This window comes from Eptesicus fuscus, chromosome 16 (assembly GCF_027574615.1).
Source record: "Eptesicus fuscus isolate TK198812 chromosome 16, DD_ASM_mEF_20220401, whole genome shotgun sequence".
Classification (NCBI taxonomy): Eukaryota; Metazoa; Chordata; class Mammalia; order Chiroptera; family Vespertilionidae; genus Eptesicus; species Eptesicus fuscus.
The window spans coordinates 1,859,792-1,873,292 of NC_072488.1; the positions used below are offsets into that span (position 1 = coordinate 1,859,792).

General features: G+C 57.0%; 2 protein-coding genes across 5 annotated transcripts in view; one reads left to right on the forward strand and one right to left on the reverse strand.

Annotated features, from left to right (window-relative positions):
* Positions 1-4,653, forward strand: part of ASAP2 (ArfGAP with SH3 domain, ankyrin repeat and PH domain 2) — a 92,151-nt gene extending 87,498 nt beyond the window's left edge. For both annotated transcript variants that reach the window (XM_054727935.1, XM_054727936.1), the window contains 4 exons: positions 1,417-1,466; positions 1,879-1,970; positions 2,512-2,634; positions 3,294-4,653. In XM_054727935.1, coding sequence (XP_054583910.1) covers positions 1,417-1,466; positions 1,879-1,970; positions 2,512-2,634; positions 3,294-3,368 — 340 coding nt within the window. In that variant the 3' untranslated portion in view covers positions 3,369-4,653. The remainder of the gene's footprint in view (positions 1-1,416; positions 1,467-1,878; positions 1,971-2,511; positions 2,635-3,293) is intronic.
* Positions 4,654-6,422: 1,769 nt separating this feature from the next.
* ITGB1BP1 (integrin subunit beta 1 binding protein 1) lies at positions 6,423-13,315 on the reverse strand. Of its 3 annotated transcripts, XM_054728182.1 has the most exons (8): positions 13,242-13,283; positions 12,506-12,643; positions 12,209-12,311; positions 11,232-11,310; positions 9,633-9,769; positions 7,763-7,859; positions 6,959-7,121; positions 6,639-6,700 (listed from the first exon to the last, which is right to left on the reverse strand). In XM_054728182.1, exons 3-7 carry the CDS (start codon positions 12,278-12,280, stop codon positions 6,970-6,972), a joined length of 537 nt encoding a protein of 178 aa, XP_054584157.1. In that variant the 5' UTR covers positions 12,281-12,311; positions 12,506-12,643; positions 13,242-13,283; the 3' UTR covers positions 6,639-6,700; positions 6,959-6,969. The 3 variants fall into 3 exon arrangements, with proteins under 3 accessions (XP_054584156.1, XP_008160648.1, XP_054584157.1); XM_054728181.1 differs by lacking the exons at positions 6,959-7,121; positions 12,506-12,643 and adding an exon at positions 7,151-7,300 and having other exon boundaries at positions 6,423-6,700; positions 7,767-7,859; positions 13,242-13,315; XM_008162426.3 differs by lacking the exons at positions 6,959-7,121; positions 13,242-13,283 and adding an exon at positions 7,151-7,300 and having other exon boundaries at positions 6,423-6,700; positions 7,767-7,859.
* Positions 13,316-13,501: the final 186 nt, after the last annotated feature.

Sequence of the window (13,501 nt, forward strand, 5' to 3'; positions counted from 1 at the left end):
CTGTGCGTCTCGGCTTTCTTCTCTCCTCCCTTGTAAACCCTCAGGCTTGCTCTTCCCAGCTTCTGTCCTTTAAGAGGCCACGCCATGTGCTGAGGGGTCGGGTTCGGGTTCGGGTGGGCTGCGCTGCGGCTCTTTCTTCCCCGCGCGAGGCCTCTGGCTGCTTCCCTGGTCTCAGGAGGGCTCCACCTGTGTGCGGGGGGGGGGGGGGGGGGGGCCTCCTCTGGCGCAGTGCTCACCTGTTTCATGGGATCCTTCTCTCCCGTAGGGGAGGGTGCAAAGCAGGTGATGCCTGAGGACCTCCAGGCATCTGGGTGGAGGGCATCTTGGTGGAGGGCATCGTGCCCGCCGCCCCGCGGGCTCTGCTCCGAAAGGGACCACTGCCGGGGCCTCCTGGAGGAGGAAGCCCCACGGCCCGGCCCTGATCCTGGGGACAAGGCGGCCTGCTCCCTTTGGTTCTCTCAGAGCAGAACTCGGCCCGCGGCCCTGCCCGTGGGTCCCGGCCCAGGTGTGTGCCCGGCCCAGGTGTGTGCCCGGCCCAGGTGGGCGCAGCGAGGCTCGGCAGGGAGCCCGATGGCGCTCCTCTCCCGGCTCATCCCAGACGCTGTCACGCGGCCTTATTCTGAGGGTTGGCACAACCAGGGGCTCACCTCTTCAGATGAGAGTGCCGGCCCAGAGAGGCCCGTTTCCCAGAACAGTCTGCGGCCCGAGAACCGCTCCCCTGCCTGTGCGTTTCCACCTGCGGCCTTGGCGGTGCCGGCCCTGGAGGCTCTCGGATGGGCCCTCTCGGAGCCGGTCCGCACGTCGGGCGCAGGGACCGCGGAGTCCAGAGGCGTGGAGGACGCTGACTGACGCTGCCAGGCTGGGCCAGGCAGAGCCCTCGGGGCCTGGGATAGATCAGCCCCGCCCTCCGAGACCGTGGCCCTCGAGGGAAGGGCCGCACAAACGAGGGGCAGCCCGGGCGGCCGGTGCCCAGCTTCCAGCCGCAGCCGCAGCCCCGGGTCATGACCTGCCCGCCGTGGGGATGGGGCACCTCGGGACCTGGGTCTGGCACTGTGGCCTCAGTCTTCCTTTATTGTTTATTAAGTTATTTTTATTGATGTCAGAGAGGAAGGGCGGGAGGGAGAGAAACATCAATGGTGAGAGAGAATCACGGATTGGCTGCCTCTTGGCGTCCCCCCACTGGGGGTCGAGCCCGCAGCGCAGGCCTGTGCCCTGACCGGGAATCGAACTGTGGCCTGGTTCCTAGGTCAGCGCTCAACCACTGAGCCCCGCCGGCCGTAGTTAAAAGACAGTTTATTGGGTCGGCTCACCCGGTGCAGCTGGAGCCCAGCCGGTGCCAGATGAAGGGGTGAGGCGGGTGGGAGGTGCGTGCCTTCCGGCCTCAGGTGTCACAGGTCTGCTCTCCCTTCTCTGTAGGACTGACAAGTCTGCCCCCCTGATCACCAAAGGCCAGCCGCGGGGCCCTGGTAAGGCTTTCCTCTGAGCTGGGCTGCCCTTCCCCTGGGTTAGTGGAGGCACGGGGCAGGGGTGGGGGCAGGGTCCGGGGTGGCAGCCCTGTGAGGGCCCGGCTGCCCACCCACCGGCTGCCACCCTGCCCTCCGTGGAGCGTCCGATGCTCCCGGGCTGCTCCGTCCTGGGTCCTGAGCCCCCGGCAGGGACCGACGGGTGGCAGGAGGCGCCCCACCTGTCACACTGACACCCGCACGCCCTACAGAGGGTGCGTGGAAGTCACAGGCTGTCTGGCCTGGGGGACGTCTCCCTCAACGGATGAGAACGTTGCAGGAAACCTGCCTCCCGGGCCCGACACGGGCTTTCGCAGTGTTTGTCTCGTGTTGGGACTCGGGGCGCACTGCAAACTGACGCGTTTTGGTCCTACAGCGGTGGACCTCTCCGGAACAGAAGCTCTGGGTCCTCTGTCCAGCACGCCGGCCCTGCAGCCCCCCGCGCCCATGCCCAGGAAGTCCCAGGCGGTAAGGGGCCATCTCCTGCTCTGCCTCTCAGCTCGGGCCAGAGGGTGCGGGCTCTTCCCCGAGGGCTCGGAGGAGGCAGGTCTTCCCCGGGCCGGGGGCGGGCGGCTTCTTCCTGGGTACCCGGTCTTTGGATCTGGGCAGGACGCAACCCAGAGCTCGCCAGCGGGGGGCTCAGCCCTCTCCTGACACTCCAGTCAGGACACCCCATGCACATCAGCCCTGGCTGGCTCTCCAAGGGTCCCGGCCCCTGAGCTCCACGGAGCCACCCCATTGTGTTAAAAATGTTTTTATTGATTTCAGAGAGGGAGGGATAAAAACATCAATGATGAGAATCATTGCTGGGCTGCCTCCTGCATGCCGGGCACATGCCCTGACCGGGAATCGAGCTGTGACCTCCTGGTTCATGGGCCGGTGCTCTACCACGGAGCCACACCGGCCGGGCTGAGCCACCTCATCCTGACAAACCTGTGGCTCCCAGGTCTCTGCCCGGGAGCTGGTGCCGCCCTGCTCACTGACCTTTGACCCTCCCCTCTGCTCCCAGGCCAAGCTGAAGCCCAAGCGGGTGAAAGCCCTCTACAACTGCGTGGCCGACAACCCCGACGAGCTGACCTTCTCCGAGGGGGACGTGATCATCGTGGACGGGGAGGAGGACCAAGAGTGGTGGGTGAGTCGGGCCTGGGCCCGGGGGCGGGGCTGGATCCCTGCCCACCTGGCCCGAGGTCTCTGCCAGGTGAGGCCTCCGTGCCCATGTTCTCAGGCCTGCGGGCCCTGGGGAAGCACGGGAAGGTGTCAAGACAGGAAGTGCGCCGTGACCTCAGCCCCACCCCCAGAAAACACGGCGGCGATTGATTTTCTTTTCAACTTTTATGACCTGCGTAATTCACGTCGTTGAGGTCAGACGTGATGTGTGACTTCTGTAATTCACCCAGAGCAGGAAGGAACGGATCTATCGGCCTTCTTGAATGCATGGCCACGTTCAAACAGGGCCCGTCATGTCTGCCACTGTGTGGCTACAGCTTACACACCCTGGCACTCGATTTTTCATTCATTTAAGGGGAAGATGGCGAGCCTGTCTGTCCGCCTCCAAGACCGCCAGGACGCGGTGGGGAGGGCTCTGCAGACGGAGCCCCTCTCACGGGAGAGCCTTACGGAAGGCAGCCCCGCTCTGCGATGTGAGGCAAGGAAAGGGGAAAGCGGCTGAGGTGTCGCACCCTAGCGGTCCTTTCTGAGATTCTTCTGAACAGTCTTTCACCAAACGGCGCAAGGCCCTAAGCCCCCGACGTCTGCAAGTTTTCTAACCACCCAAACGTTTGTTCTTTGCAGATCGGCCACCTCGATGGAGACCCCAGCCGCAAAGGAGCGTTCCCCGTGTCTTTCGTGCACTTTATTGCGGACTGACTCGCTGCTGCACACCCCTCAGCAGTGACGTCCCGTCTCGTCATGGGTACCCACACTCTTGCCAGATACCAGTTCATGAACTGTAGGCCCGCTTGCTCGAATGCCACTCACTGTTCCGTTTTTAAAACTCAAAGGCAATTTCTGTCTACAAATGGATCGTTTTTATAACTTGTGATTTCCATGAAACATGGCTCTACTTTTATTAGGAAAAACTGAATTGCCTAAAAGGTGAGCTAAAAAGCTATTTTAACTACACGGTCAAGATCCCGAATCAACAGAATGAGCGGAACCCGGGTTGAGGACCGGAAATTCTTCCTGCTCTCCTTGGCCCGATTCCGACGTCGATGAGCGCCAGCTAATTATTGTTTAGGAGGCTACACGCTGTCAGTTCCCCTTTAGAGACTCTTTAAAAAATGCCTCTTTAAGATTGCCTTTGAAAGCCACCCAGTGTTTAGTTAAAGCAACTTGGAAACTGACACACTAGCATTGTACTCCCAACCCGGTGTGTGAGGGCGCGGCTCTCCTTGTGTTCTGCATGTGCGTGTGGCCTGTTGTGAACAATCCAGCCTGCCTGACGGAACTGCCAGTAGCCTATCATGGCGCACGAGAGGAACCGTTCCTTCGGTTGCAGGGTGGGCGAAACTGCAGTTGGAAACTAACGATGATGGATTGCCAAGTTCTTTCCACTCGTTTGGATGCTTTCGGTGTTTCGGAAACTGCCTTCCTGAGCTCCCTCCATCGCACAGGTAGCCCGCAGGGCGGGCCCCGTGGTTGCCCCCACTCGCTGTTTCCTACGGAGTGCGCCCACCTTCCCTTCCCACCCGAGAATGCGCCCTCAGTCTAGTGTCCGGTCTTTGTAGCACATGCCAATAGGGTTGATGGTTCCACTGTCTTGCATTTAATCTGTCCCTTCGTCCGTAGCCAAGAGCATATCAGAAACCCGTAGGCCCGGGAATGAAACCCGCCCGGACAGCCCAGTTTCACTCTAAGCACCGTATCATTCTTCCACTTAAGCTGCTGGGGCTGGGGGTTAGGTTGTACATGAGAAAACCAGAATTCATTCGTTGGATGAACTTGACTGTCATGCCTCTACCTAGTCATTGAGCGTGCTCATGGGGGATGTGGGAAGTGTTGGCTCTCGGAGGAGAAACGGGCGTGAACGCCCACCCGGCTTTTTGCCAGCAGCCAAGGCCTGAGCTTCGGCAGGCCCGGAGAGCGAGCGACGGCGCCTCGGAGCGCAGCAGCCCGTGTCGTGGTCCCTCTTGTGAGGGTAGGACGTTTGCTTCTTTTTTTTTTTTTTTTTTTTTTTTTTTTTTTTAATATATTTTATTGATTTTTTACAGAGAGGAAGGGAGAGGGTTAGAGAGTCAGAAACATCGACCAGCTGCCTCCTGCACACCCCCTACCGGGGATGTGCCCGCAACCAAGGTACATGCCCTTGACCGGAATCGAACCTGGGACCCTTCAGTCCGCAGGCCGACGCTCTATCCACTGAGCCAAACCGGTCTCGGCGGACGTTTGCTTCTGTTTGTCATCGCGTCGTGGTTTCTGTTGCTGTTACAAAGGAAGACGGAACTGGAATGTGTTATGATGTACGGCAACTGCTCTTTGCCTGTCAAAGTTCCGGGTAACGTGGTAGGCGTGTAATTAGTCTTATTTTTCAAAGCACTACATCTGTTTTCACCGATGGTTAACTTCTGTTGTTTGAACCCTCCGTTAAGTTTCTCGCAGATGTAAGGAAGCGGACAGATGTGGTTTTGCACTGTGCACTTCCTTTAACAGGCCCTTACATCTGCCTCTTACAATCCGCCTTTGACTCCTCGGTGCCAGCTGTGTGAGAATTCAAGTTGACTCGTGTCAGCATTCAGATACCACTCCCAAACTAAGGTGTCAGGCTCACGGGTACAGACACCTGGGACCTACTTTCCAGTCCACAGTGTGGTGGTGCTGTTGTGCATATGACTCTTGTCAGAGGAGAAATCATACACTTCCCTGCTGATCGCCTTTCCTACTTATTTGCTCTTTGCAAATAAATTAATTAAAAAAGCAAGTGAGAGGAAGGAAAGCGTTGTAGATATCTATTTATACTTCAGGTCTGTTTCATGAACTTTGCTTCGGGATCCTGGCATTGTGCGTGCCACCGGTCAGGTCTGCCTGCCAGGCGTGAGGACTGGGAAACGGGCACGGACCCTGCGTGCCCTGCTGAGGGTGGGCGCTGCGGCGTGCAGTGGGAATGCTCGGAGATGTATGATATTCAAGTCATCCACTCGATTCCTTTGGTCTAGTTGCAGCGCAACTGTACATATTGTATAACCTAAATCCTTATTTTCATTGTCCGCGATGCAGTGATTTATACCTAGAGCATGTTAATAAGTCTCCTCTTCTTGGTGACTAGTCATCGGACTAGAAAAAAATAAAATACTTTTAAATGGACGTGGCATTAGCTTTGTTTTTAACCCTTCAAACGCTGTTTATGGAGAACAGCCCTTCACTAACCAGCCTGCTGTACGTGAGCGTCTTTTTTTTTTTCTATATATATATTTTATTGATTTTTTTACAGAGAGGAAGGGAGAGGGAGAGAGCTAGAAACATCGATGAGAGAGAAACATCGATCAGCTGCCTCCTGCACGCCCCCTACTGGGGATGTGCCCGCATCCAAGGTACATGCCCTTGACTGGAATCGAACCTGGGACCCTTCAGTCCGCAGGCCGACGCTCTGTCCACTGAGCCACACCGGTCAGGGCCATGAGTGTCTTTATGTGCTAACACGTGCGGTTCTGTCCACTCAGAGGCGAATGCTGAGGCTGACTGGCATGTCATCCTGACGATAGACTTTTTAAGGTTTTTCCTTGTGTCGCGGGGGCAGCGGCGCGTCCCCAGGCCGGAGCGCTGAGCCAGAAAGACCCCGGCCCTGGGAGGCTCAGAGCCGCAGCCTTACGCTTCCTCAGGAGTCTCAGCCTTCACTGCTCCCTGAGCGCCCCTCTGGGACCCTTAGGGGTGACGCTCATTTGTGTCGAAAAGAGACAAATGAGGTTTCTTTCTTAGTCCCGATCGTAACTTCGTTAACTCACGGTTAATAAGACACATTTTAATAGAAAAACAAATGGCCGATGTTTTATGCGTTGCATTTTCTTCCCAGAAAACCTAGAACAAGGGGTCACTGCGTACGTGCATGCTAGCTCAGCGCTGCAGACTGAAAACCAGTTTAGGAAGCAGCCGAACCTTCTTCCCCGCAACGCCGACTTCCGCTGGCGGCAGACTCACGCCTTCTCGGCTGTCAACACGGAGTCAAAAGCGGTGGACAGAACCTTGCAGATGGCTTGTGCTTGTTCCTACATTGAGCGAAAAGGTACAGGAAGAAGGTTCACCAATCTGTCCCTGAACTTCATCTGACCAGCACAGCTACGAACCTGCCCTTTACACGTCTAACCCTACGCGTGGCATTGCCGGCCTGGCCCACAGCCCGGCCCACGTGCTCCCTTCCGTGTTCCTGAGACCGGCGGGCGTGGTGATAGTGGAAGGGCCACTGCCAGCCAGGAAGGACACCCCAGGAAAAGCAGGGCCCCTGCCCCTAGAGGACCCCTCCCCACCTGCTGGGTGTTCACCCTGAACCTCTGACTCTGGCACACGGTGCCCCGCAGGAGGCCCGGACAGCGGGCTGGCGGCCACGTGTGCGTCCTGCCAGAGGCAGACACGTGGAGAGCATCTCCTCAGCCTCTGCCAAGGCTGCGCGTCCTCTGGTTCCCGCTGTGCCTGGCGAGTGAGAACACGGAGACGCTCACCAGGCTGCTGCACTGGTACACCCACAGGCTGACCTCCTCGCTGCGGGCGTCGGTGGTCTTCAGAGCCAGCAGGCTTTTCCCCGCCCCCAGGCCGTCGTCATAGCACACCATCCGGATGATCAGGTAGAGGGCGTGCCTGTGCAGCACGTCCTGCAGGGAGGAGAGACGTGATGGGCTACGTGTCTCCACCCCTGGGAACACGTTCCCGTGCACACGTCTTCTGTGAGGCTTGGGAACACGAGGTCGGGGTTTTCGCCCAAAGGGGGTCCCAGCTGCTCAGCTGTGCCCCTGACTCCTTAAACTCCAGGAAGACCCGAGTCAGACGACCCAAGTTCACGACGGTGCTCCACGCCCAGCCCCAGGCTGACGGCCCTTCGGAACCGGCAGGGGATGGGGTTCCAAGCTAACAGGCCTGGGGGCCAGCAGAGGCGCTGGCCTGGGCCCCACCACACAGGGGCGCCCAGGGGAAGCTCCCCTCCACCCACCCTGAGAAACGGGCCGCCTTTAAGACCAGAGGCCAGCACGTTTCACACCCATGGCTCTGCAGACAGGAGCCGACCCACAGCAAGTGGCCCGTAACGCCCCAACGCCCCGAGCGCCTTTCCTACTCACTCACATACTGATCCGATGTGGACACTTTGATGCCGTACTTGGAAACTCCCATAATGAACTCTTCCTCCAGGGGAACGAAAGGCAACTTGCCATCTTGCTGTAAGGCAAGAAGCAGGGGCGGGGCGCACGGTAAAAATGGTGACATGAAATCCATTTTAGGACCTGGCTCAGACCCCACGCTCTTTAAAGAATGTGGCACATGCCCTGACCGGTGTGGCTCAATGGATAGAGCCTCGGCCTGCGGACTGAAGGGTCCCAGGTTCGATTCCGGTCAGGGACATGTACCTTGGTTGCGGGCACATCCCCGGTAGGGGGTGTGCAGGAGGCAGCTGATCGATGTTTCTCTCTCATCGATGTTTCTAACTCTCTATCCCTTCTCCCTTCCTCTCTGTAAAAAATCAATAAAATACATTTTTTTAAAAGGAAAAAAAAATGTGGCACACACAGCCGCGCAACAAGAATGTCTCCAAAGAGGCAGGAAACGCCCTGTCGTCCCCCCTTTTTTACAGCCAACCAATCTGAGCAAAGTCAGACCCATGCACTCCAGGTGCCCTTTCTCCCCGTGGGCATTAAGCCTCATGACAACCTCGGACCTTCCCAGATCCGGGTAAGGGTTAGTGGTTCACGTAGAAGAATACTCAGTGCACACGCGTGTCAGCACTCGGTCAGGGAACGCACCGCAGGAATTGCCTTTCACAGCCACTTGGCAGCGCACCCAGGGGTCGGCTCTGCCCGGCGCTCCCCACGCCCCAGGGTTTGGGTGAGGAAACGGTGCCGGGTGGACAGTGACTCACTCTCCAGCCTACCCGTTAGGAGTGGGAGCTCTGGCCCACAGACCAGCTCTCTCTCCTGCTCTCGAATCGACCTAACCGGCCTCCTCTGACATCAGGTCCGGCTGGCAGTCGGTAGGTGCTCCGCCTGTAAATGTCCTCACGGGGCCGTTTGCCTGCCTTGAGGCCACCGTGATAACGAAGCACCGCCCACCGGCCTTAGCTCTGGGTGCTCAGTGCTACGGTGCCTGCCAGTCATGTCTCACAGGAGGCTTAAGGCAGGGCCAGGCATCAGAAGACGGTAACAGTCATGCTACCGTCCGTAACTTGGACAACCCCAGTTCCTAAGGTGACGGAGGAATTCAGCAGTCCCTATCGGAAGGAATAAGCCTAGTGTAGTTTGGGGGAAACTGGCAATCTCTCAGTGGAACGGTTGTCGGAACGACTATATTCCACACTGAACCGGGGGGACACTAACCGTGGGAGCCCCGACTACCGAAGGCTCCCTGCTACACTGGGGCCAGTTCGATGGCGGATTTCCTCGCCGATGAGACTCCTCCCGAGATGAAACAACGATCCCGTGGGCCAGGACTTCGGAGAACAGGCGCTCCAGGGTGGCCGGCACTGTGACCTGATAGGGAGCCTTCCCCGGGCCTGACAGCCCTGCTAGTGAGCAGACACGCACTTCCCTCTTCCTCTCCTTGGCCTCAATTCTCACGGAAACGGCAGGAATAAGTAGGTGTGTTAGGTCGCCACTGAGGGGTTATCGAGGCGCTAACACTACTCGGCGGAGATCCAGGAAGGTTTGCAGATTGCTTCCAGACAAGCCGATGGCATGTCACCAGCCACGGCGCTCCGGGCCTCGCTGAGACAAGGAGGTCCATCGGCCCCAAAGAAAGTAAAAAAGTACGTTTGTGGGAAGGAGCGGCGTCTGTTCCCAGGCGGCCATGGTCCAGGACGCCTGTGCCTCCTGCACCGACCACCACGTCGGTAACATCGTCACCGCGATGTAGCCAGGCTTGGGGACAAGCAATGTCTTTCCCCACAGCCATGAGTTTACTCTCTAGAATCTTATAACGGGAACTTTTTTCTGTTTTTACCTGGGCAACATCGATGTAATTTATCAGGTCCAGTGGCCCTTCAAGGCTTTCTCCTTCAGAGGGTTTCAGTTTCTCAATGGCACCGACGTATCTTATTCGGAATTCCGCACAGGCGTCCGAGTTGGTGTTGCTTTGCCCTAAAGGTGGACAAAAGTTCAGGCTAAGACTTCAGTACCCTCAATCCCTTCCCAAGTAAGAAACGGACTGTAACCAAAATAAGTTTCCTGACATACAGAATTTTTTTTCTAGAATGGGAAAGAACTTAAAATTTCACTAACCTTTTCCTCAGTTACAATATTGCTAAATATGAAAATCTAAATAGGAGTAAATTAATACCCTTCATTTCAAACAAACGAGAAAAGCATCAACTAGACAATGACTGAGTCCCTTTCTGATGCATAACGACACAATTATTTTCTGGTTCCTTCTCCCTCTTTACCATGTTAATGTTCAACTTGCTTTTCTGATTCAGGAAACCTGATCTATCTTACCATTGAGCCAGAAAAGGCAATTTTTTTTCCCCAATGCAGAAGGAATAACGCTGGACAGGAAGTCCCTTAACCAATGGTAAAGGACGAAGAAGTGTGCGAGCTATAAAACTTAGTCAATACAAAACCACCAACATGTCTGTGCTGCCTGCCACAGTGAGGAAATAAAGACCGTGTGATGATTGTAGGTGACGTCCATGTCAGAAGATGCCCAGCCCCTTCTAATACGTTAGAGGCATCTGGACGGTAACAGACCTTGTGCTTCTATATTCTGTTTTACAGCCTATGTTTCTTCGCTCCCCGCCCCCAACTTTTACAGATGGACTCGTCTGTGATCCCGAAAGGAAGAGTGGAAGGAGAGCAGACAGGTGCACATGGAGAATTTCCCATCAGATACTAGGTGCTGGTAGTTAGGAGCCACCTTTTAATCTCCAAAGAGCTGCTCATTTCGGTGGCTGCATCCATGTCTTCAAGTGTCTGAGAGACGCTACACTTAATCACATGTGCTCCTGGGGTTTAGAGCTGGTGTCTTCTGGGCAAATGGCTCCTTAATCCTCCTCGTCGGCAAGGCATCTGTCCCACACCCCATGAACAACAGAACTCACGCTCTGCCAGCCCGTTTCTTAAAAAGCGATGGTGAAACTTCCCAGCAGTCACCAGCACGTGTTCCCCGTGCTTTGCTCTAGGACCGTTAAGAGCAGTTTGGCACCTGCCCGGCCAACGGCTTTCACTAACCACCTCACAACCCCAACCCTCATCCCACCAGGTCTTGGGCCATTCCTAAACTCTTATCAAAAATGGCAGAGGATGCCGAAACCGGTTTGGCTCAGTGGATAGAGCGTCGGCCTGCGGATTCAAGGATCCCAGGTTCGATTCCGGTCAAGGGCATGTACCTTGGTTGCGGGCACATCCCCAGTGGGGGGGTGTGCAAGAGGCAGCTGATCGATGTTTCTAACTCTATCCCTCTCTCTTCCTCTCTGTAAAAAATCAATAAAATATATATTTTTTAAAAAATGGCAGAGAGAGAAAGAAAACCCAAACATACAAGAACTCCTGCCTCCCAGGTAAAACGGGTGAGCCCCAGAAGACACGTGACCCAGCCCCTCTGTACCTGAGCTTTTGGTGGAGTCCGTGTCGAGGCTGGCCACAGTGCTGGACCGAGAAAGGCCCCCGAGGCTGGAGTCTACAGACTGAGAAATTAGAGTATTTAACCATCATCAGAAGCACCATCTCCTCTCGAGTTCTCCACCGAACATGCGAACTGTATGACACTCGGATGAACACGTAATCCCAGCGGCTCTCCCGGTAACACCGTCCTGCGTGCCGGTGCTGTCCCCACGGCCGACCTGGATCAGAGCCCGTCCCTCTGCCTCCTCACGCGGCACCTGATACGCATCTCGTATGTGAAAATCAACACCGGGCTTTCACCTTACCTCCGCTGAACCCGAGGAGAACCCTGTGCAGAAAGCAGGCGGGGAGTGCTCCCCGTTTAATAAGTGAGCAGCGACCGGGAGAGGTGAAGTGATTTACCCAGGGTTTCGCCTCGCCTCATCCATACCCCAGACCTCCCATCAGAGCAGGGCTCCTGGGCCCCACCCCAGCGCTTCCGCAAAATCCCGACGAGCACCAGTCCACACCCGGGCTGGCAGGCCAGAGCACCAATGTGAATTGCAAAGAAAAACCAACAAAACTGCTAAGCAAAATACCAAGCAGCATACACGTTAGTGCGGAACTACGGCTACGCGCACACTCCACAAACCCTACGATTCAAGGAGTGCAGCCCCTGAGTTGCATGCAATTTCTATCACGTAAAAAAAAAAAAAAATAATTAAAAAGCGGTGTGTTTGTTTCAACAAGACCATTTACGGGTCCTGCCCCACCTCGGTTAGTGGATTTAAGAATTTCAGAAAATCTACCGAGACAAAATGAAATCACGCACAGAATGTGTCTCTACTGAAGAAAGAAAAAAAAAGAATGTTAAAACACACCTAGCTTGAAGGCTACATCAGCAGGTCTGCCACGATTAGTATCCTTCATGCAACATCAGGAGAAAATGAATTCGCACGGCTGGCCAGCTCCAGCCCCTACCTTGCTCTTAGTACTGATCTCGCTACTTTGGGAGCTGCTACTACTGTGTCGCTTTTTGCCTTTCCGAAACATGTTTCGCTACAGCTTGGTCCAGAGGAGCCCCCTAGAAAAACAAATGTTCCGTTATACCAAGGAAAGCAACTGTACATCACTGTGTGCATAACAGGCATAAACACCACCCATGCCTCTCACTTAAAAAGCGTTGGAACACAGAATCAGGATACTATTCTTATTTTTCACTATTTCTTTTTCAAATTCTAAAAACCTAACCCCAGAAGGGCAGAAACCTGGCCATACCTAGAGGTGTCATCCCTACAGGCACTGTTTTCAGAAGCAACAGACAGACGCCATTTAATTCTCGAGACACTTGAGCGCCTCGCTTCTCATGAGTCAATTCCAGACACCGCGACTCAGTCAGTGTCTCCGGGGCGCGTCCTGAAAGTGGCAGGGCTGGGCACACAAGACATCGTGCGCGGTGCCCATCCAGGCGGCAGGGGTGCGGCCCCTTTAAACGCGGCCGCCGGGACCACCACGGTGGGTGGGGCCAAGCCTGGGACTGACAGGCCCGGCTCCGCGCTCCTCGCCGGGGCTGTGCCCGCCACGCGCGGGGGCGCAGGACGACAGACGGCGAACAAGGCAGGCACCTCCCGGCCCCGAGCGGCAGAGAAACCAACCAGCGCCAGCTCGGAAAGCGGGTGCGCCTCAGCGCCCCCCAAAGCAGAGGCGGGCACGGAGGGCAGCCCCGCGGCGCTCCCACTCCCGGCGCCCCTCCCACGCGCGACACCGTGGTCCCAGGCGCTGCAGTCCCCGCCCAGACAAGAGTGGGTCACCCAGGGCACCGCATCCTCCCGCAGGCCCCGGCTCCGCTCCCCGGCTCCGCCGCCCGCCACGCGCCGCCTCGGGGCTCGGATTCCCGACCAGGCAGGGCGGGTCCCCGTAGACACCGCGGCCCCACCCATCCGCCCCGCCGCCGGCCGCCCTCGGGGCCCGCGTTCCCGGCCGGGCTCTGCCCAGGCGCGGCGAGGGCCCTCACCTCACAGCCGCTGGCCCATCCCTGGGGTCGTCTGCGGTCGGACGCCCACCGCCTCGCAGCCCGCGCGGGGGCAGCCACTCCCGTTCCTGACTCCAGCGCCAGCTTTTCCGGTCCTCTGGCCCCGCCCACCTGGCCCGCCTCCGAGACCTCGCGCAGGCGCACTCCTGACCCCGGCCCAGGTCTTTGGCCTCCGAGGGGGGCGGGGGGAGAACCTCGCGAGGCGGGATCTCGGCCGGAAGTCGAGGGGAGGAGCCTAGCGC

What these genes read in the sequence shown, in the direction of transcription:
- ITGB1BP1 (XM_054728181.1), bottom strand. Translation starts at nt 12,280, where the DNA reads ATGTTTCGGAAAGGCAAAAAGCGACACAGTAGTAGCAGCTCCCAAAGT. An exon ending in GGACTCCACCAAAAGCTCAG is followed by an intron (nt 9,770 to 11,231) that starts GTACAGAGGGGC and finishes GTCCACCTTTAG; the next exon opens with GGCAAAGCAACACCAACTCG. An exon ending in TGTACCAGTGCAGCAGCCTG is followed by an intron (nt 6,701 to 7,150) that starts GTGAGCGTCTCC and finishes CGCTCAATGTAG; the next exon opens with GAACAAGCACAAGCCATCTG.